Here is a 24,437-nt window from a genome sequence, read left to right as displayed (position 1 = left end):
TTTTCAGGTAAGTCAAATTTTGTGAATAAATTTGCCAAACAAAAAAATTTCATTTGAGTGTTTTTTGTTAAATGTGAAGCTCCAAAATCTGTAGTCAATTGTAACTTTGCTCATTGCGGACCTGTTTAGACCATATCTTGATTGTAAAAGGACTTCGTCATCTCTATCCTTTAGTTATAAATTTAATTGAATAAAGAGTTTAGGAATATTTTATTAAATAATTCGTATTATATTGTTGTTGTCAGAAATAATAATAATAATCAGATGAGAATTTAATTAAGTTTTTTTATTTTTCAGATATGTAACTATAAAATTTTATGATTGATTAAATAACATATTCAAACATGGCAGTGAATTTAAATAATAGATCTGGAAATAATGCGACAAAATCTTCATTATTAAAAGTAATTCTGTTAGGTGATGGCGGTGTAGGTAAGAGTTGTCTTATGAACCGTTTTGTTAATGGTCAGTTCGATGCCAATGCCTGTCACACGATCGGTGTAGAGTTCCTCAATAAGGATATAGTGGTGAAAGGAGAACGGTACACGCTTCAGATATGGGACACCGCAGGACAGGAGAGATTTCGCAGCCTACGGACACCCTTCTACAGGGGATCGGACATCTGCATGTTAACTTACGGGGTGGACGACCGAAAGAGTTTTCAGAATCTCAACATGTGGAAGAAGGAATTTTTACAGTATGCCGACATTCGTGACTACGAAAATTTCCCATTCATAATAATTGGAAACAAAGTCGATATGGAAACCAAAGAAGTTTCGACGGACGAAGTGAAACAATGGTGTCAGCAGAACAAAAACTGTCCGTACGTCGAGACGAGCGCCAAAGATGCAACGAACGTGGAGCAGGCATTTCACATGGCCGTGGAGAACTGGCTGCAGATGGAACAGCGAATGGAGGAATTATATATGGACGAAACCGTGGACTTGAGTAAACATTCCCAGAAGCGAGCATGTTGTAGTTTGTTATAACTTTATTATTTACGAGGCAAATTAATTCATTAATTGGCAATATTGTATATTTAAATTTTTTGTGATGTTATTTATATTATTTCAATTTATTGTTGCATGTTAAGATACTGTACAATTGTTATTTTTGAATATAAATATTTATTTGAAGAGGCAAGTAATTTAATAAATTGATAGAGTTGTGAAAAATCATTGCAATTACATTGTTGGCCAAAATATTCCAAAAAAAATCTATAGACTTGTAATTGCAGGTAAATTGTGATGCAATAACTCAATTTTAATGATACCAAATAGTAAAATAATGATAAATCAAAAATACTAAAGATTAACTTTCAATAATAATTATATAATGCAGATGATAGGATCAATCATTAACAAACTCGTTGAACTTTCTGCAACTTCATATGGGAATTTTAAATGTCTTTCAATATTATATGTATGGAAAACTCATTTGCAAGGCAAGTCGGAATTAGATCTGAATTCATAAAAATTAATTAAAAGCTGCAGAAGTAAAATGTCAAAATTCTACTTAAGTTCCAAAGCTTTAGCAAAATCTACCAACTTGGCAGCAGACAATAAAACAGCATTCCTTGTTTGTAACTTCACATTGTATAGTTATTAAAGGGGCAATCTTATTAACATTAAATTTGCTTTTCTCTTTAATTATAAAGACAGCACACTGATATTTAAATGATTCAAATTGCAGAGAAAATTGCATTTAAAGTTGGTAAGCACCTTTGGGCCACTCCGTGTTTATTTTTTAATGGATTTGTGTTTTGATCGTTTGTATTAGTATATAATTTTGAGTTCCTTCCATTGCCTATAATAATAATAATTTGGGTTATATTTTGTCACCACCACCAATGGGTAGAACATTGTTCATTGCTTGTTAAAATAGAAATTTCATTTCCACCATGTCAAGTATTTCTAGCTATTATAGAAACAAATTGAAAAATTATAGTTTAAATTAGTCTGCATAGATCTCTATAACCTTTTGGTTTACTTTTTTAAAGACAATTTTCTGGCTAAGAGGATGGTTTGATTTTAAAATTTCTACTGTTATAAAAGTTGTTTGTTTGTCAATGTGAAAGGTATTTAGCTAGCATGAATATATATATATATATATATTTGGATGGTGGCATAAATTTGAGTCAGATTAGATCTTGTTTACATAATCAGCCATATACTTCTGATGAACTGAATTAATATGCAAATACCAGATACTAAGTTCAAAATATGCTAATATCAACAACTGAATATAGATATTTAAGAAATTTTATTAGATTTCTGTCTAAAATGTTATACAGTATTTATTCTTTCTGCAACCAAATTTGAAGCATAGCATTCTAAATATTTTAAAGCTTGTTTATGTTATACAGGCAAATCTCGACATTGTGTTTTCTTAAATACTGTAATGCCATTGTTCAAAAGCTCTGGCAAATAATTTTATTTACTGGAGCTTTTGAACAAATCCTTCACATAAATCTTAGATAACTTTCTGGTATATGTATGATTACTAAATGTATGAGTTTGTTGCAAACATTATCGCCAAATCATGTGACTTACAAGCTCAAACTTTTATACAGATCTCATCATATAATTGTTTTTGTAAGGTACTTCAATTTAGCACCCTGCTTAGTACCAAGTTCAGAGGTGAAATAAATGGTGATTCTAAATCAAAGCTTTACTGTCTTAAATGTTCTTCAGTATTAGTTTTATGATGTTTGCAGCAAATTTTTCAGTTAATAACTTGTAAAATAAGCAGCGTGTAAAATTTTAAGAATATTTTGCAATATGTTTAATTGTGTATAGGATTTAATACAATAATAAACTTCCTATGTCAACATAAAATTTTTGCCAAAGGTGACTTTGTATCTTCACATTTAACTAGTGAATAGTGAGCATTGGCAAGCATTTTGCATAAGCTAGAGATAATTTCACACTAAACTTTAATAATTCGATGACTTCTGTCGGGCTCCCGCTTTCAATTCTGTAATCGTCTCTGTAAAGTTCTGGTTGGAGTTAATGTAATGTTTTGTTTTAATAACTCCTCGTATCCACTAGGAAATCTTAATTTCAAAGCTTTTTATCAGACCATTTCATAAATTTGGTTTTTATTTTAATGGCAGATATTTGGTCGTTATTAAAAGCTAATGATATGATCCGTTCATTATCTACCTTTTCTAATTCTGTGTTTCAATGTTCAGATAGTGTTCAGATGTTTAACATTTTTTCACATAATCCAATATATAGTTTTTTAAATTCTGTTAGGATATAAATATATCCTTTGTGCATTCTTTAGATAATGTATCATGATTTACAGAAATTACTTCGGTTAATGCGGTTTCTTCTATATATGTTTCAAAATTTGTTGATGGTGTGACAGTAGTATGAGTAGTGTGTACTGGAGAAGTAACTTTTGCAGTTTTTACTTGTTTTATAAGAGTTGAGGACATACCTTTTGGCAGTTTTCTGTGAATGAAAACAGAGTTGGAAAGGCATAATGCTTTAATTTCTTCTTCTTTCCACGAGCTCTCAGCTTTTCCCACATTTGTGGTTCGAAATGAACTTGTCTCACAAAACAAGAATTACTTGTAGGTTTCCAATTTTTCTCGGCGCAGTTATTTAGCCCAAATTTTTCTCCCTCGGGAAACGTTTCACCATATATCCTATGACAGAAGAATTAGAACAACCAGAAGCTGAACATCCAGGCATTATCTGTTCTCAGATGTGTTCAAAAACTTCCAGATTTCTTTATAAACGACTTTAAAGAACACCTAACGATTCAAAATATACAGAGCCACGCGCCATGTTGTCAGAACCGACTATTAATACTGTCTACTTAGCTTCTTGCTAAGCTTGATATAATAAACACTAAAGCTATACTAAAATATTGGAAATTAATTAATTAGACTATTTTCTTAAAAGTGAGGTGGTTGTGTATAGTATATAATAAAGTACACAATTGCTGAGCTTTTGCTACAAAACTAAAGATATTATATGTTCAATCAATCATTGCAATGTCTAACACAAGCTAATGTGATCATTTATCAAAATTTCAAATTAGCATTACCATTTACAGCATTATTAGAGTTCCATGTTGAATACTATAACTGTGTATTTAAAAATTACTCAACTGTAAATCCAATTCAAACCATTTTTTGGAAAACTAGTGCTTTTGGACTGTATATGCATTATCACAAATTGAGAATAAAAGACAATAAATCTATCTATTTTTTATACCCATGCCCTTGATTTTGATATCTATAAATTCAGATCTAGCTTTGACTTGCCTCGCATACTATTAGCTTTAATAAAATTAGTTCTTTCGAGTCTCGAGAATACATAAACTACATAATTTATGAAAGTTGGATGTTGCCATATGATACGAGACATCATCTCCTAATTTTGCATATAAATATACGGAGTAGCTCGGTTTCCTAATTATGTAGTATTATCGAGATGACTCGTTTCGAAAATGTGGGTGCTTATTGTCGGACTTAAAACTCAGGGCTTGCTACTGTATCAGTATTGATGTCGTTCAGCTAATAATTCTCTTTAATAAAGATAAAACTAGTCATATTTGTTTAACTTATTGCCAAAATAATGTTTTCCTCCCCAAATCTCAAATAAGAAAATCAAAATCCGATATTTGTTAACTAATTTTGCTTAATCAACGAAAGTGTTTTTATATTTATAAATGAACAAAAATTAGTTGAACGGAATTTGCATATTAACGTAGCAGGCATTTTTGATATCAATATATGCAAATTTGCTTACGAAGATTAAAATCGTTTCTAACCTCCCAGGCAATTTGATAAAGTCGGCATTACAAACTTCAACTTAAGAGATCGAACTGGCATCTGTTGTGTAAACTAATCCTATATCTTTATATAGGTAATTTTTTGTGAAATACTATAAAGCATTAGTTTGTATAAATTATTTATTGGTTGTAAACATGTTGTGATATACAATGGAATCTTGATTTAATGTTCTACAAGGGACCATTCCTTTTGCTCTTTACACAACAAGATTAACAAACTTTTTGTTAGTTTGCTTCGTGCCGAACATAAAATGGTACCGCATGACAATCGTGCAGAGAATCCCATTCTATGTTGATAATGCAACTTTTCAACTTGCCTCATGCTGCAAATTTATTTTGAAAAAAGACAAGTAATTTAAATTAGGATTCCAATGTATACCAAAAGCTCAATTGTTAAATATGCACAAACTGCTAAATATGTAAACACATGCAATTTTTTGTCATCGGTTGTATCGCTTAGATTGGCAGAATAGGAATTTGCTCTAAGTTTGAATTTTCATCACTTTGGCACAAGGGAACACTCGTGTATAAAACATTCCATTTACGTTAAATGCTTTTGACCAAAACTTTATATTATTAGTTGTAGAAAAAGCTTTCTTTACTTTTTTTGATAGACAAAAATGTATTCAATTCCATCTTAAAAAATTAGCATCAGAAATAGAGCCAATTATTTTGAAAAGACTTGAAAAAGTGGAATTGTCTCGTCATTAAATAAAATTGTCTTATCAAAATCTTGAGTTTATTAAATTAACCGATTCTTTAATTGCATATTAAATGTCTGACAAAGGTTTTTATTAAATTATGCACTTTATACAATCATCCTTTTTATCTGGTTATGTAATTTGGAAATAATTTTATGTATAGTAAAATTAGGTTATAATAAATTTGTTTCATTTATTATGGATGTATGTTTCTATTTGTTGTTTAGATATTTGCACAAACAATTTATCGTTTTTTAAAATATATAAAACTTTATCTTGCCAAGATTCTACATAATGTGCAGCATCGTCTGATGTGGGCATTAGATCATAGGAGCATAGGATCATAGGCACAGCAGTTCTATAGTTCTTAAGAACCAACACAATGCAAATCTTTCTACTGCGCAACAATAATTTGAAATCGTGCAGTATATTTTTGTCATAAATAAATTTTCTAAAGAAAACTTTATGAAAGTTGGTGGTTTTTCACCTCCTTCCAAAGTGAAATAAATCTAAGCCAGCTGTTTTGGATACATCTGATTTTTGGGGATTTTGTAATAACTGGAGTGTTATGAAAGACAGGTTGAAAATTACTGATCAGAGATGTAGCCACATATAGGCAAGGGGAGCATTTTCCATATTAATGCTCTTCTGCTCTCAAGTTTAAAAGTAGACAGCAGTAAGTCATAAGTAGGTGAACACTAGATAAAGCAGAAAACAGGCACATCAGACACAAATAACTAACTAGGCTACACGGACAGTCACGAGATGAATAATGAAAATTTAATACTTGTTCTTGTTCGGTCTTTTCTTTTTTATTAAATATTGTGATGTGTGCCACAGGTTTACAATATGCAAGGAGCTGCCATACCAATATAGCAGTTCTTTTCACAATAATGTATAGCTAGTGATCTTGGACTATTGCATTTTTATGATAGCCTACTTATGCTGTCTGCACAAGTTGTCGGCGATGCAGATGACCACTCAAATTTATGGTTACATCTTTGCTGATATAATTGGATTTGATCCCGTAATCCAAATAATTTATTTTTCATACAGGAATAGAAGTCCTGGATGGATCTTACACTTTCTGACTAACAGCAGTGTGTTTTAGATGTTTGAGTAAACTTGTATTTTTAATTAATATGACAGTTTATTTCAAGTTAAGAAGGAAGATAAACCTATTATGTAGTGTTATGTACAGTACATGGGGGACCCAAAAATAACCAGATTTTTTGTATAAAAACTAAGGATGCACCGATAAGCAAAACATCCGATTAATCGGTCACGCATTATCGGCTGATTAGTGTCAATAATTTATGATTGTTATTGTATGAAATTTTATATCTATATATAAAGGAAGATAAACCTATTATGTAGTGTTATGTACAGTACATGGGGGACCCAAAAATAACCAGATTTTTTGTATAAAAACTAAGGATGCACCGATAAGCAAAACATCCGATTAATCGGTCACGCATTATCGGCTGATTAGTGTCAATAATTTATGATTGTTATTGTATGAAATTTTATATCTATATATATATATATATATAAAAATGGGCGTGTATGTCCCTATATTTCACTTTTCCGCCAAAACTACACATCGCACGTGAATGGTGTTTGTATGTGGTAGGAGCTCCAAGTCTCCATTCGTGCACTATGGGGGTTGTGTCTCGATAGCTATAAGGGTGCGGGAGATATGGGGCTGAAAGTGGTTTTCTATTTCGAATGTTATGTTCGAATTTGTTCGAATTTAATTCGAACAGTTTTCGAATTTAATTTGAACAACATTCGAATATTGGTTTGATTATAGAACGATTGTAAATGTTCCAGAAATGTTGAAAATAGTTTGTTTGACTGGACGTGAACAGGAGATGTTCAGAAATAGAATCGGGATCAGGTCTCTAATTAGTCTGGAAACGGGGGACCTAATTCTTGCATTCTGTGAAAACGGGTAAGATTGGCTATAATGTAATTATCTTAATCTTCACTATCGTTACTTTTTGCCCACAAATAAAAACCCAGTGAAGCGGGTCCTTGCAGCTAGTTCTTAATAAAAATATAAAATTTCATACGATAAAAATAAATTTATAACAATTTGTTATAAAAATAATTTTCAATATGAAGTTATTTTTTTCAGATTCATGTATTAAATTAAAACGCTAAATTATTACTAAAATGATAAACTTTTTAATTTTAATTAATATCCAAACCCAAACCCCTCATGGCTTCCAGTATTGCTTGGAAATTTTTTAAGAAAGATAAAAACGAAAAGTTTTCCAAGTGCAATTTATGCCAGTCTTTTATTCCGAGAGATGGAAAAAATGCTAAAACTGTCATCACCATAAACATGATAAATCATCTGGAAAAATGTCATCATGAAATTATTTAAAAATAAATTTAAAAGATGAAAAGAGAAAGTTCCGAAACGAAAGAAGCTGGATGTTCATTAGTAACAACAAAAACTCATATCCAAATACAAGCTACTTTAACTCAATTAATGGAGAAGAAAAATTGTGGAATATCAATGATATATCAACAAAATAAAAAGATGGACAATCGATAGATCAGATTATGTTTATAATTCAAAATCTCAAGATTTAAATTCTGAAGCTTCTACTTCTGGAGATGATCAAGATGGAGGATAATCTCTGAGTTTTCTAATTTATCTGATGAATTAGCTTCTGGTAAACGAAAGAATGAATAAGAGCGTATTTTTAAAAAGGAAGAAAAAATGAAACAAACAAACGTTTCGCTCAAGAATTAGAAAAATATTTACATTTGCCTCTTATACAAAGACACAGAGACCCATTTTTGTGATGGAGAAGTTAAAAAGAATTTTTTCCTAATTTGAGCAAAATAGCTATAAAATATATGTCTCCCAGCATCTTCCATTGAAAGTGAAAGAATTTTCAGAGCTGGAGGTAACATTTAAGAGCCCTGAAAATGGCAGAATTCTCATATTTTTGTATTACNAGATTGTCATATAATAAATAATAAATATATAAGAGAAATTTATTATTTTTTATTACTAGCCTTATACGTAACATTCTAACAAAAATATTAAAATGCAAAATTGGCCGATTATTAAAACCGATTAATCGGGGAAAAAGCCTATACTGATTAATCAGGAAAATGGCCGATATGGCCGATTACTGATTACTTACCGATTAATTGGTGCATCCTTAATAAAAACTTTATTAACTTTTATACAAAATTTCTTCAGTCACCTCCAAAGTACTCTCCATTAGATGCGATGCACTTGTGAAGTCTTTTTCCCCTCTGTTTGAAGCATCTCTGGAACTGTTCAACCTTGATATCGTCCAGTGCCCTTAGCGAAGCTGTTTTTACTGCCTCCACGTCATCAAAACTCTTCCCTTTTAGATTTTTCTTCATTCTCGGAAACAGTAAAAAGTTGCACGGGGCTAGGTCTGGTGAATACGGAGGGTGGGAAACGAAAGGCCAAATAGCAAGTCACTCGTAAGGTCATGTGTGTGTGGGGGCATTGTCGTGATGAAGGAACCAGTCACCTGATCGCCAAAGTTCCGGGCATTTCCTTTGCACATCCTCTCGCAGACATCTTAACACTTTTTTGGCAGATTTTTTTCAACGTTTTCATCGTTTCAAGGTGTTGAAGGACTCCCAGAACTTCGCAGGCAGAACGAAATAACAGTAAGAGAAACACAACACTACGCTCGAACATAAACCTACAAACTGACGTCGTTTGCACAGCTGTTTCGTGAAGGTCTCTACTAACCCCGTGTAACAGGAGAACTCTCTACTATGTCTACGAATGGCAGCACACTCTCAGTTCGGTTTTTTTTTGGTCCCTCCTCGTATATATGCACATATTAATAATAAATGCAAGTTATACTTACCTGTTGCCTGATTGGTGAAGTTAGGCAGAGAGGAGACAGTTGTTGACATAAATTGTTGGTGTTATTGTGTAACCAAGTCTGCTTGCTTTGGTCTGTCTCAAATTTAGATTAAGAGGGAGCTGGCAACAGAGAGAAAACAGCCAAATCAAGAAAAAGTGGCACCACCAATAATGCCAGGGAGGAAATAACAGAATTGAGCAACGTGAACTTCACTAAATGAACTCAATCTGAAGTACAATAATTTTCAGTTTCCAAAATTTTGCCTCACAGAGCTGGCTTTTCCAGTTAGTTCAACAGAATAAGTTACAAATTTGTCAAAATTTACACAAAAATATTTTACAGAAAGATTGAGATGAACAAGATTGACAAAAATATATTTTTGTTTAATTAAACTCGGCAAATTTCTATACAGATTTTCAACTACTTTTTAGATTTATGTAATTTAAAATAGTCCTCTGTCCATTGAAATTAATACTTTTGCAAAATATGATCATTGGATTTTTATTTTATGGTTTAGCCCAAAAATCGGTTAACAGAGAAACAATTTAAGACTGGTTAAAATTGGGTACATTCTGATGTGCATTGGTTTTGGCCACAACCGATGCACCGGTGAATGGTTTAATAAGCTTTTACCGGAATGTCTGACAACCTAACTAGATGGTGGAAGAAAACGGTGCCGTAATAGGGGTTCCTACTCACCTGGAAAGTCGGGGATTTTCATTATTGTATGGAAAAAGTCATAGAACTTGTTTCCTTAGCTGCCTTATTGATTTTTTTTCTCACAGTATGGCCAAGCAAGTGTAGCTGCCTGCAGACAACAAGAGATAATGTGGTGCAAAGAAACATATGAAAAGGAGTGCAGAATATTTCCAGGATGCAAAATTTCTCCCAAGCAACACAAAATTTCCCCAAAAATTATTGTGCACAAAATAAAACTATAATTTATGAACCTTAATTTAGCAGCAAGAACTTAGGGGTAGAAGAATACAAAGATCTTAAGTGTGGGTTACAGTTAATAGGGATCTGTTGCACGTCCTCAGTTTGGTCATCTATTGCTATCTATTCTTCTATCTCCGAAGCTCTTGCTGCTGAATTAACGTTTATAAAACAGCTAGCCATTGCCCATGGATGGTTACTCTAATTTAAGAACCAGTTAATAACTACGTGAATTTTCCAAACTGTCTGAGGTTCCTAAAATCGTGTTGAAATTTTGATTAATTATAAAAATTCCTAAGATGAGAAACCAAACAAAGGAAAACTACATACTCATCTTAAAACAAACACGGTGTGGTGATGAATGATGGAGGGGAATATAGACAGGAGGAGAGGGAGCTTTGTCAGGGTTCTTGTATACAAGTGTTTGGGTGTAAACAATCAAGGAAAAGGGGGCTAATGACCAAAAGGACATCTGTTATGTCACATAGGTCCTAAACCAGTGTTTCTCAAACTCTAACGAATTGTTGCTCCCTTCACTTCAAAATTCCAATGCCCAAGGCCAAGGCTAATGCCAAATTTGTACTGCATCGAATAGACTAGTGACTAGTATAATGTTATTTGTTTAATTATTGTACAATATAACGAATAAAATATCTAATTATTCTTAATATAATGTTTTACTATATCGCCCAGAAAATTGTTTTTCACCCCCCAAAATATAAATTGTTACTAATCGCCCCCTCAACATAGAAAAACGCCCACATGGGGGCCATATCGCCCCCATTGAGAAACACTGTCCTAAACCATTTGGGGTGCACAGCTGCAAAAACATCTGGAAAATCAGTTAAGTTCAAAAACATCTGAGAAAGACAATAACGAAGTAAAATACGAACACAGACTTCAAAGCTCCATCAACACCTCTCAGATCTCTTCCGCAACCCGAATCTGTCTCAATTTCATCTGGAGACAAAAGAATGACCAATTGGGATCAGGGAGAAGGGACACAGGACCAATCAAAACGGGAAAACTCTAGGGGAAATCATATAAAATTTCAGAATCTCAAAGAAAAGGGAGTTCTCCTCCAGCCAAGTGTGCTCGTAAGTGACCCAGGGTGATGCAGAGGAACCCAGTCCGTCCCTCTGCATCACCCGACAGAGTCTCCCCATTCGTCCTACGGATCCACGTCCACTAGTTCCCCGGAGCCATCTCAAGTGTTACTAAACCTTGTTCAACATCCGACATCTGGAACTTCCCCAACACAAGTCGACGTAGATCGCATCATCATTCTGATATTACGTAAGTTAATTTTAATGTTAAAATAAATGGTTTTTGTAAGACCCTTGCCGTTTTTGCCTCGCCACTACCACCCACATACGATCAGTCCCTAGGCTTTTCTGACACGCAATAAACTTATTGCCCCTAAAAGTTGGCATCTTACATATGTAATATAATTAAATAGGCTTACCATACAATACTAAAATTGTAACTTAACATAAAAATATTTCAGATTAAAAGAACATTTTAATTTAAGCACATGTTGTCATCATAGGATAGCATATGCAATTATAAACTTGATGCAATATGTTGTCAATTAATAGAAATAAAATTGACGTCAGTGCCACAAATGATTATTTTCATTTTTAGCATAAACAGAAATTAACGGACTTTTTGACATTCAAAAATGTTAAAATTATTTATGATGACGACTTTGGAATGAATTTTCTTAAGGCTCAAAAATTTCGGTCGAGGATAAACTTCGAGTAACGAACACCAAAAAATACTTCAAAATGGAAAATTTCAGATTTAGCATGAAAATTTTTAATTACTTATAAATGATTTTCATATGCAACATCAGCCTTTTGCCCAATCCGAAGAGTGAAATAGTATGTATAGTTGCCTTAGTCCTTAATTCTAATTATCATTAATTGTCTACTCGGACACAACTTATTATTAGGACCTTATACTGTTGTTTTTAGATATTGACACAAAGATGAGATATGAATCAGAAAAACAAAATTTCTTTATTACATCACCTGTAGTAATTTTTCCTGTGTCAATATCCAAAAACACCAGTATAAGGTCCTAATAATAAGTCGTGTCCAAGTAGACAGTATGATAAACGTACTATTTCACTTTATCATTAATTATCTACATTGTTGAACTCGTTATATATTAAATAAAATGGAATGTTGTGTGGTTTAAAATATACACATGGACAAAGTTTAAACAGTACAATTTGTGATATACCGGTACAATACTTGTGTTTTCTGTTCATAATTATAAATTATAAATGTTTTGTTTGAAATTATTAGCTAAATTTATGGATAAGCGAGGTGTCCACCTTGCTTAAAAATGCTGTAAGATTATGTAAAATAAAACAGGGAGACTTAAAATTTGATATTCTCCCAATGAGAGAAGTGCTATTATTATCATTAGTAATTGAACGTTCTGTAATATGCATAAGTATATAGCTTAAAAAAACATTATTGTTTGCAATAATTAAAAATTCATTACTCGCATGACATACATAACCATAATATTGCCTAGATAACATTATTTTGGAAAGGAGACTAAGGATAGTTATAGAGAAAAGATAGAGTTTAAGATTAAAATCTCCTCTCACTAACAGCAATTATAGGTGGAGGGGACTTAATGTTTGATAGGGGAAACTATTTGAAATTGTTTTCTTAATAAATTCTTAATACAGTAGAGCGTCGTTTATCCAAATCAATTGGGGACTGGGGTGGTTCGGATAACGAATCATGTACGAAAAAATATATTAATTTATCCCATGTTGAAATTTCTCTCCGTTGCGTGTCGCTTTGTGTTGAATTTTCATCGATGTTAAGCCTAACGAAGACTATTGTATCGTTAAAAATTATTTTTTTATTTTGTACAAACAAAATAAATTTATTAAAAAATATAAAAACAATAAAAAATTATACTTCAGATGTTAATTTAGTATAAAAAATGTAAAATATTTGAGTAGCCCGAGAAATAGCCGAAGATTGCAGTGCCACAGCACTAGCGAAAATTTAAATTTGCCAACTGGAATGCTTTTGGATAACGGACGTTTCGGATAACCAGCTTTCGGATAAACGACGCTCTACTGTAATATAATTCAGTACATATTTGAAATCAGAACACAATCTCTAAAATCAGTATGTCTGATCACTTTAGCTATTTTACTACTACTTAGCATTCTTCCATCCCATTAGAACTTAACCTCTATATTCATGATTTCCATTGAAATAATATAAGATTTGAGACTGAAGATAAAATAATATTAGTAGAAAACAAATTACTACAAAAAATCTAGTTAAATATATAAGAAAATACCAAATCAAATTAGTAGTACAAATAATTAAATTTTAATACCATCAAATTCCAAATATATAAATTACAGAAGTTAACAATTCAAGTATACATTTATCGTTATTCATTAGTTTCCTAGGAAAAAGTTTTTATATAAATATGTAATATGTTATCTTGCCGAAGTGTGACAATATTTCTTCTTTTTTATATTTACCCGAACACAAACTATAAATAATTTAATATCTTTATCATTCCTGTTGTAGTCCTTTATATGCTTAGCATTAATAGGTCTATTTAAACTTTGCTTACGATTATATTTCAAATTATACTCGCCACATTTCATACGACGGACAATCCACTGCATATCAACAAAATACGGGATGTATCTAAATTGGTGTCCATAAATGTAGAGATGTGTTCCTGACACCGAAACATTACAAAAAGTTCATAGGAACATGGTCTGAAAATCCTTTGTTAGGAAGTTATAGGGTTATTGTTAATGGTACACGTGAGGCATTTAACAACATAGATTTACAAAAGTTGCTCAAAGTGACTTCCTCCTGCTTTGATGCATCCCAAGCCTGCATGCCATGCTTTGCAGTACTCTGTTGAAAGTTCCTGGAGTGTTTCAAATTTGATCAAACCATTTTGGATACATTCCCTCAGAACATTGACAGTAGGTAGTACTGTACATCATCTGGTAATGTTATGGAAGTTACTCTTAATAACACAAAACAGAAAAAAATGAAGACAATCAAGCAAAACAAAACAAATTCCATGACCAACTGTAAAGAAGAAAGTGGATATAAATGCAAGTTTGAAGGGATTTACATAATCAGGGGTCATTACAGGGAATTCCTTTCGTAACTCTCTAATAAAGGATTTTCAGACCCAAATTCATATGAACTTTTTGTAATGTTTCGGTGTCAGGAACACATCTCTACATTTATGGATACCAATTTAGATACACCCTGTATTTTGTCACTGCCAACCAAAAACGAAACTGACACAAATCCAGTTCTTGCCATTGGTGGTGTTCACCGTAGCGGCATAATTTAGAACTAATGCTTGCTTGGAGGCTAGATGCTTGTTAAAAGAATGGAGAAAGAGTTTGTAACACCACCTTTTGGATCTTGCAAGCGGACGAGGACGAGATCGACCGTATGGCCAGTGAAGTCCTAGCTTTGTTAATGTATCTTTTAGAACAGTGTTTCTCAACGGGGGCGATATCGCCCCCATGTGGGCGTTTTTCTATGTTGAGGGGGTGATTAGTAACAATTTATATTTTGGGGGGTGAAAAACAATTTTCTGGGCGATATAGTAAAACATTATATTAAGAATAATTAGATATTTTATTCGTTATATCATACAATAATTAAACAAATAATATTATACTAGTCACTAGTCTATTCAATGCAGTACGAAGTTGGCGTTAGTCTTGGTCCTCGGCATCGGAATTTTGAAGTGAAGGGGGCAACGATTCGTTAGAGGTTGAGAAACACTGTTTTAGACTTTGTGTAAAAAATTAAAGGAATTCTTGTTTGACGTATCTTGAGTATTGTTTTCTTTGCAATTGGAGCATCCTGAGTCAATAGAGAGGGCAAACCAAACTAGTGGCCAGCACACATTAAAACATTATTTTTTGAAATTACTCGAAATTTTAAAACACAAGCTGGGTCTGGGCCCCAATAGTTCATACCGGCTTCGTTATGTGCTTAGCCCATCAATAGCCGAGTGAATAAAACACCAGTAGTTGGTCACAGGTTTGCATCTTGCCAACAGGATGGAGTTTCCAGGTTTTCTTTACTTACATCTAAATAGGGTCAGTTTCTTATAGAAAGGCTTCCTGGGAAGTATACCTCCTTGCCAGATTGATGGGAGAAGGCAATGTAACACTTGAACAATCTATCCATTCTGAGATACTTAACTGCCTTCCTTATCTTATAATATAATTGAGATGGGTTGATAATGATAATAAGTGCAGAACCCAAACAGTTAGGAGTTGAAAGTTGAAATTTGGTACACAGTTGGGATACATCATGAGAATGCACATTAAGAAGTAATTTTTTGAAATTCCCACCGTGGGGGAGAGGGAAAGGGTTAAGGATTACCCAAAGAACTTGGCTTCTACTGTACTATTTTAGATGCCTTTCTTGCATTTATGTGGGAAATCAAACATATTTTTAGACCCTTCTAAAAATTCTCAATGATATTTAGTGTTCCATTGTATATAAAGTTGACACGGAGAGTGCATGCACATAAGTACGCTTTACTCAAAGTCCATCTTAATGTTCAAATTTATATTTATGAATGATTCTGGAAGATCCAGCTTATTTTTCAAATTTAGTAAACCCGAAGAACCCAGAAAAAGTTACAAAAATGTTTATTATTCATATATTTGTTTTGATTCTACAATTAGACACTGAAAACTTCACCAATATCCAACTAATAGTGTCTTATATTCTGCCTGACAATTTTAAGAACATTTTATTGCTTATAGGAAATTACCTGCTACCTGAAACTAACTTGATTTTATGTGCTGATTTTAATTAACTATGTTAATCAAGGGATACCCGTATACTTTTATATGTGGATTACACAGGATTTGTTAATGAATAATAAATAATGGCTTTTATTTCTTTTTTCAGTCATATAAATTTGATTGTGGATTACTAACAGGATAAACTAATTTAATAAAACATTTTAGTTTTAATAATTCAGCAATTATAAAAAACATGTAACTGTTAATTAGAAAAAATAACTAATTAAAAAGTTGAAGAAGCTATACATATGTGAATAGTAAATGTTTTTCTTTGTCAATGTGCCATACACAAGGGTCAGAGAAAGTCGTGGAATTTAAAACAAAAATTTGAGTATATTGGCATTTGCAGACTTATTTTGTCAAAATAATCTTGGGTTAATAAAGACGAATAATAAAAATGGTGTTAATTGTGTAACCACGGAGGTAGCCACATCCGTGGCCCGATGAGTACAATGTACTGTACATCGATCGGTGAATATCGAAACACGTCAGTGAACCACAATGCACTGTTTGATGTGTACTGGCACATTATAACTGGGTTGTTATAATTCAGTTTTTCTAGTAAAGTGACTAAGAAACTCTAAAAGATCTAAAAAATTGCATTAAAACTATTTGGTTAATGCAATTTTTAAGGATTTTTGGAGTGTTTTACTATTCAGCATTACATTTCTCAATAGTTGCAACATGCAGCTGTTTCAACCGGTCAAAATATAGATTGGTTAACTGATTTCTGGTCCACCATATCGAACGTGTAGTATGGAGTTGGGTTACAACTCCATACTACACATGTTCTATTTACATTGTGGCAAACAATTGTTTTTGTATTATTAATTATCAGCCTGAATGTCAGTTTATACATAATAATTTTATAAATCTGTATATTTCTTATTACATATTTTATTTATCTAAAAACAAATAATCATAAACGGCTGTTTTTCAGAGATGAGAAATTTCTCAAAGACAGATTCTAGTATTTGATCTTAAATATGAGTTTTTAACGTTTTATTTCAGATGGCCCAATTCCTCCTACATTCACTTAGAATCGTTTTACCATCCAGTTTTTTCTTTTCTTTTTCGGGATCCACCAGTAAGAGCTGAGGATCTACTTTCAATTTTGGCGAAATGATGAATTCTCCGTTCCTTTTCAGATAAGTGCCGGTGTAATCACCTTCCTTGGGAAGGCCATTTGGAAAAGTGATGGGAACGATGCGAACTACATGTTTTATTTCCCACAACAACCTGTTGATGGATGGAGTGTTCTTCAATATGACCGTGTCCTAAAAGAAATACTTTGATTATTTTATTCTTTTATGAATATCGTAAGTGATGTGTCGTTCAAAGCTGAAACTTAACAATAATTAATTTCACATCATCCCTATATTTTCCAGCAATATGTAAGGCTGAAAATATTTGTTTTTAATAAAATATTGCTGAAAGACATAAGGAAGGTGTGAAACTAAGTACATTCCAAGTCTTTAAAGGAGCCAATAACTTAGAGAAACGCAAATTAGAAGTTTGCTTGTGAGTGTTTCTATATTATATCCTATTTTCAAAAATCAAGTGATTGTTAACTTCTCTAATTATTGTAATTCAAATCCAAACAAAAACATTTGACTTGTGAGACATAAAAAAATTTCGCCAAGTAAAAATTTATGGCAATTTAGACAGTGGTCAAATTTTTCTTAGCAATGAACTTAAAGGCAAAATGTAAGATCAATACAGGTAAAAATCTAGTGGGAACTTCCAAGCAGCAAGCTTATCTTTACTAAAGAAAAACTAAGAAAAATTTTACAATTGTCTAAATTGTCATAAATTTTTACTTGGCAAAATTTTTTTTACAACTCAGATGTTTTTGTTTAATAATTGTATTATTACATCAAGATCAGTTGGCGCTGACCAAACGCAATGCCAATCAAACGTGCCACCGACTGACACTTTCAATATGCCATTTAGAAAAAGTGTCATGAAAGTTTTAATTTGCATACATTTGAGCTTTTGTAATTCTGGGTAACATTTTGAATAAAATTCATCTGTTTTCATGTAATTTTATCTTTATAAGCACAAAATTAAGCCATAAAACTGAATTAGCTATACAAGAAATCCCTGTGAAGTTTGACCTATTGACTTAGAAGTTTCACGAGCACCTCTCTGATAATGAGGAAGGCTTAAGTTTAAAATTTGAGCTTTGTAGACCCAGTAGTTTTTCTCTAAGAGCTTCTGCAGTGTTGGATGAAGGAGGAGGAGAAAATGCAGCTTTTTTGGCAATTTTTGCACTTTCAATTGCTTTTATTTTGGCCACTGCTTTATAGAAAATCTTCAAATTTTGCACACTACCTAATAAAACAATTTTCTTTCGAATGATATATTCAGAATTACTTCAGGTGTTTGGGGATGGCGAAATTGACCCCCGAAAATTGGAGGTCAATTCCTGTATATATAGTCAGTCAGAGACTTTTTACTTGGAGTCACTGCTGCGACTCTTGATTTTCTATAACATTTCAAAGCAATAGTCACTCACAAAACATCCAATTTTCAAACTTACAAATGAAAAAAACTAGACAATTGTTTCTTGCAGTCAAAATTCTGTAATAAATTGAATATTGGTGATAACCTGCTCATAATTACCATTCATTATTTAGGAGAGGTTGACAATCTAATATTGAGAATAATGAATTTTCTAAAAAAACTAATTTTTGTCCTTAGAATTTAGTTTTCCCTGATGGACATGAGAACATAAAAACACCAAGGAGATGTGTTTTATATCGTAATAACTTACTGATTTCAAATGTAGCAGTAAGTTTTTAATTTCTGTTGCTTAGTGATAAATAATAATGTAGATACTTGTCTTTATTGAAGATTAAATTTAGTTTCAAAGGTATCAGGTCATTGCTTATCTTGCTTTTAAGATAAACAGAAAACAAAAATAGTTTATTGATACTATTACAATACAAAAATCTCAGATAACATAATTCTTATTGGGTACTTTATTTTGCTATTGAGTAACATCTGGAAATCTATTTTTGAAGTTTAGAAACAAATAACATAGCATGAAAGTGTTCCTATTTAACCTGTGATCAGGAGGTAGTGGTAATTTTCTGTACCTTATTAGTTTTTTCATGGGCATTTTTTACCAAATCAACTTACTTAGCTGTTTTTACAATGTTACTTATGTTACATGCTATCCATCTGTGTAAAAATTTCCTTTGATAAAATTTTTTCTGCTTATTGCAGGCCCTCAAAAAATCACTACATTACACATGCAATTGCATACAATTTTTCTTTATTGTCACACAATCACATGCATAAGATGGTGATTTCCTGCTCTGATGTCATCAAAAATGACATCACAGAGGCCTTATGTGAGGTCGCCGAGTTGCACTTAATGTCAGAATGGGAGATAGGTGCCAATTAGGGAATTTGATCCCGGTCCTTATTTCTAATCCCGGGATTTCGGGATTATACTTAGTCAATCCCGGGATTATTTCGGTATTGAGGGTTAATAAAAAATAAGAAAGTCTTACAGAAATCAACAAATCAAAATTTAGACAAAAATCAACGTATTTTACCGTATACACCTAGCTAATTTAATCACTCTAACTAATCAGACTTAGAGTCAGACTAACCAGACTTAAAATCACTCAGTCTTCATGTTAAATTTATTGTTTTTTAAGCATCACTGAGATCTCTTTAAACTCACATAAATTGAAAAAACCTTTATGTAACAAACTATGCAAATAAACGTTGAAAATTAACAAAAATCTCTCTTAACATCGACTAAATAGACTACAGTAGAGCGTCAATTATCCGAAAGTCAATCATCCGAAAGAATTCCAGTCGGCAAATTTAAATTTTCGCCAGTGCTGTGGCGCTGCAATCTTTGGCTATGTCTTGGACTACTCAAATATTTTATGTTTTTGATCCTAAATTAACTTCTGAAGTATAATTTTTTATTGTTTAAAATTTTTCAATATATTTATTGTACAAAATAAAAAAATAATTTTTAATGATACAATAGTATTCGTTAGGCTTAACATCGACGAAAATTCAACGCGAAGCGACACGCAACGGAGAAAAATGTCAAGATGGGATAGGTTAATATATTTTTTCGTACATAATCGGTTATCCGAAACATCGATCTTCCGAACAACCCCAGTCCCCAATTGATTCAGATAATCGACGCTCTACTGTACTTTCGTATATCAACCTAGTAAGTAGGTAAAGTAAGTTTCTTAGCATAAAGTATTTAAAAATAATATTAATCAGTCACATTTTTCTTAAATATCAAGAAAACTAATCTAATAGGAACATTCTAATTTGAACTGCGAAAATATGATCTGAGAAATAACAACGCATCCAGTGTCTCATCACCAAGTCTGATTCTCAATTTGCTGCACATATATGCAGCTGCTGAGAAAACGCGTTTAGGTTTGATGGAAGTTGGAGGAATCGTTAGTAAATACTTATAAGCCCGCTCTAGTTATATTCATCCAGAAATCGCTCAAAGTTAAATTTTTAAAAAGCATTTTTGCTTCAATGTCAGATAGTAGTTCAATAAGTTCATTTTGCAAGCTTGTTTTCAATTTGAGCGGAAAATGGTGCCATAATCCATTCTGGGATATCAATATTTTCTAAATCTACAAAACACATTTTAAAATCACCACTCAATTTTTGAAGATGATTTGTATATATTTCCAAGTCTTCATTTTTTTATTTGAAATTGTCCTAGACTTGGAAAGTACTGAAAATCTCTTTACATAACAATGAAGACTTAAGCAAATTTAATTTAACCTGGAAGCCTAAAAGAACTGTCTGAGCCTGAATAATTGCATCTTTACCTGGAGCCTTGTTTGAACATCATTGAATTTTACAATTAAGTCCGCTAAATAAAAAAATGCAGTTCTTATGATTTTGCAGTTCATGAACCGGAGCACGGATTTGACAATTTCTGTCCGACCTGTGCGACTTGATTCATAGCCATTCTAAACATTGACGGGTAGCTGTACTATCAAATTCATTGAAGCAATATAATAATACGTATAGTTATATTTGTGACTTTTAGTTTCAATTTTTCCATCGACTCCCAATTGACCCCCCCAATAATATTATATCGACCACTTTAGTAACCTCTAGTATAATTTCTGAGAAAAGATGTTTTTTTTTTTACTATTAAATTTAATATTTCTTTTAATGGACACAAAAATTTTTGTTTTATAATATTAACAAATTTATTGATTTTTAAATTTTAGTGTGGTTCTGGGACATTTCTGGAGCCTCACACTTACACAATTGTTGCAAGAGGTAGTCATGATGTCATAGATGTTTCTCAGCTATGCACGATATAATGAAATGAGAGTCTTCAAGTTCCTACAACCTTGAATGCTTGTCTCTGTATTATAGCCTGGAGCACTATGACCTTCAATAATTTAATGTTTTTGCAGCTTTATTTTGTGCCCGAAAAATACAAATCATTTTCTGATCTTTCCAAGAAACATCTCAACACTCTTGTCATTTATTTCCAGTCAACTCATTTCACAATAACCCACACTATCACAAAGTTTCAAGGGCACCCTACAAGAGCCCAATCAAGGACATTGTTTATGAGGTAGTGTTTTGTTTACAGAACAATATATTATATTAAAATTTGACACATGCAGAGAAGACAGATTAAAAAAACATCAAATTTGAGGCAATTATACACAGCATAATTATTTGCAAAAAATCAGTAAAAAATTGCTGTCTTATGCATCCAATCATGTAAAAAAAACTATGTGATTACGAGTTAAGAACAATACATTTTTGACAAATGCACATTTGCATATTATCCAAGCAAATATTTTGTACGGAAGTTTGTGTAAAGAATTTATTTGTCTAGTTTAGATTTATTTGTCATCATATAATAGTTATACAGTGATACCTTCGTTTTCGTCAATAATCCTTCTGAAAACAATCGGCGAAATCCGAAACCAATGAAAACCAAGGCAATTATTTCCATATGAATCAATGTAAATCCAATTAATTCGTTCTATACACTCCAAAAACACATTTTATAGAGAATAAATATAGTGTTTAATACCAAATACAATAAGAAATTAATATAAAAGACTAATGTAAAGAATAAATGAGCATTTAACATGGCATTCAAAGCAGTGGCGTAGCTACATATTCAGTGCCCTGGAGCAAGTCGAATCGGTGTGCCTCTTGTTCCTCAGAAGAGGTCTCGCAAACTTTATTTTGAACATTTTATTTAAAAATATATCTAATTATTTCAATTTAAAACCTTACTTAATAACAATTTATTTGAGATTCAAGGCATTTCAACAATAAGATATTCAATTTAATAAATCTGATAATATAATCGAGATGGGTTGATAATAATAAGTGCAGAGCCCAAACAGTTAGGAGTCGAAAGCTGAAATTTGGTACACAGTTAGGATATGCCATGCCAATGTACACTAAGAAGGGATTTTTTGAAATTCCTCTGTGGGTGGAGAGGAAGACGGTTAAGGATTACCCTGAAGAACTTATCTTCTACTGTACTATTTTAGATGTGGTGTTTTGCATTTTTGCAAGAAATCGAGCATATTTTTAGACCCATCTAAAAATTCTCTAATTAGTCTCGGAAGAGGGGGACCTAATTCTTGCACCCAGTGAAAACGAGTAAGATTGTCTATAATCTAATAATCTTAATCTTTACTATCTTTACTTTTTGCCCAAGCAACTTCGGGCTTATCAGCTAGTACAAATATAACAAAGTGGCTATTTATACATACAGTATGTATATGCAATTGACTATTTATACATATGATATGTATACTCAATTGGCTATTTAACCCTTTTAAAGCCATGATGTAAAGATGACAGTTTTAATGTTATTTATAATTTAGGATATCCTAAATTTCGATTATCGATATCCTAATTATGATATCAATTATCAAGAAATGAGAATTAAAAATAATGGCATTGAGGAAAATGTTTTGATAGCAAAATATCAAAATTTTATAATACATTGGTGAAAACATGTTCTTGTTCATTTTGGAATTCTTTTAATGCACCATGTTGTCATATTCTTATGATAAGAAAATATAATAATTTTCAAAAACTTACTTTCGTGCAAGATATATTATTTCAATTGAAAATGCACTAAGTATGGATACAGATGATGTAAACATAGACATTGACGATCAGGAGTTAGGTTGTGGGAAGTTTTCTCAGGGGTATCCATGACTAGGGGTGGAAAATAGGAGAATACAATATGTTGCGGATAAGAAAGAGATTAGACTAATTGGGATTAGAGATAAAGTTGTTCAGGCTAAGATTCTAATTATTAAGGAAATTTCGCTAAAAAGATTTATAGAAGATGATTTATTATTGAAGATGAAACTTTTACTGACGAATTTGATTGTCCCAACAAAATATCAAATAGGGAAAAATTTAATATGGCACTGGCGATAACTAAAAATATTGCAGATATTTTGTCTAATTATGGAATGCAAACCTTCAATAAATATGCAGAGGAATTAAAAGTAATAGAAAGCAATGCAAGAAATGGAATTTCTCTTTTTGAACATGAGAGTATTGGGCTTAGTACAATTGAACTAGATGAACCTGAAGAACAAATTCGGTCTAATAATGAGCCCTATTCAAATCAATCAAATAAAAACTTCAAATTCAAAACTAAAATTAAACCCAAAGGATGTCCAAAGAGAAAGATTAAGCAGACCACTTTTTACAAAAAATAAAAAAAAGTTAAAATATGACATAAATTAAATAAAAGCATGCAATAATACTTTAAATCATGCTCGAGTCAAAACCTAGTTAAACGTGGTTGATTGGTTGTTAAGTAAGTTACACATGTCATATGACGCATATTATTGGTTATCTATCTGAACGAAGGCTGTTCACTCACGACAGCTATTGGTTGTTTGTGATAGTTGTTTCTATAAAGTTACGACATTATTGGCAGTCAGATTATGGTGTTATAATACAAATATTGGTTGTCAGATTCACTATCTTTCTACTCATTATAAAGTAATAATAGAATTTTTAGTTTAAATTTTCTTTTATAAGTTAATATTGTTTATAAGTTTATAAGTTAAATTATAACCGGTACGTCACGTGGTTGTCACGAGTGGAGACGACGTAACGTCGTCTCCACTCCACTCGTGACAACCACGTGACGTACCGGTTGTTGCATTACAGTTAAGAAATTCCAGAAATAATTTCATATTTTACAGTAGGCCTATTACTTGACGTAGG

At 32.1% G+C, this 24,437-nt stretch overlaps 2 protein-coding genes across 3 annotated transcripts in view; one reads left to right on the top strand and one right to left on the bottom strand.

Moving 5' to 3' along the window:
* LOC111620966 (ras-related protein Rab-9B-like) overlaps positions 1-5,709 on the top strand; it is a 28,296-nt gene extending 22,587 nt beyond the window's left edge. For both annotated transcript variants that reach the window (XM_023362992.1, XM_023362993.1), the window contains one exon: positions 298-5,709. In XM_023362992.1, the coding sequence (XP_023218760.1) occupies positions 345-989 (645 nt within the window). In that variant the 5' untranslated portion in view covers positions 298-344 and the 3' untranslated portion in view covers positions 990-5,709. The remainder of the gene's footprint in view (positions 1-297) is intronic.
* A 10,044-nt stretch (positions 5,710-15,753) lies between these two features.
* Positions 15,754-24,437, bottom strand: part of LOC111620965 (39S ribosomal protein L30, mitochondrial-like) — a 19,181-nt gene continuing 10,497 nt past the window's right edge. Inside the window, exon 3 of the mRNA XM_023362991.1 lies at positions 15,754-17,458. Coding sequence (XP_023218759.1) covers positions 17,189-17,458 — 270 coding nt within the window. The 3' untranslated portion in view covers positions 15,754-17,188. The remainder of the gene's footprint in view (positions 17,459-24,437) is intronic.

This window comes from Centruroides sculpturatus, unplaced genomic scaffold (genome assembly GCF_000671375.1).
Source record: "Centruroides sculpturatus isolate CEXI.00-Female unplaced genomic scaffold, Cexi_2.0 scaffold252, whole genome shotgun sequence".
Taxonomy (NCBI): Eukaryota; Metazoa; Arthropoda; class Arachnida; order Scorpiones; family Buthidae; genus Centruroides; species Centruroides sculpturatus.
Note: the sequence above shows the minus strand (reverse complement) of the source record. Positions and strands in the feature narration are given on the sequence as shown.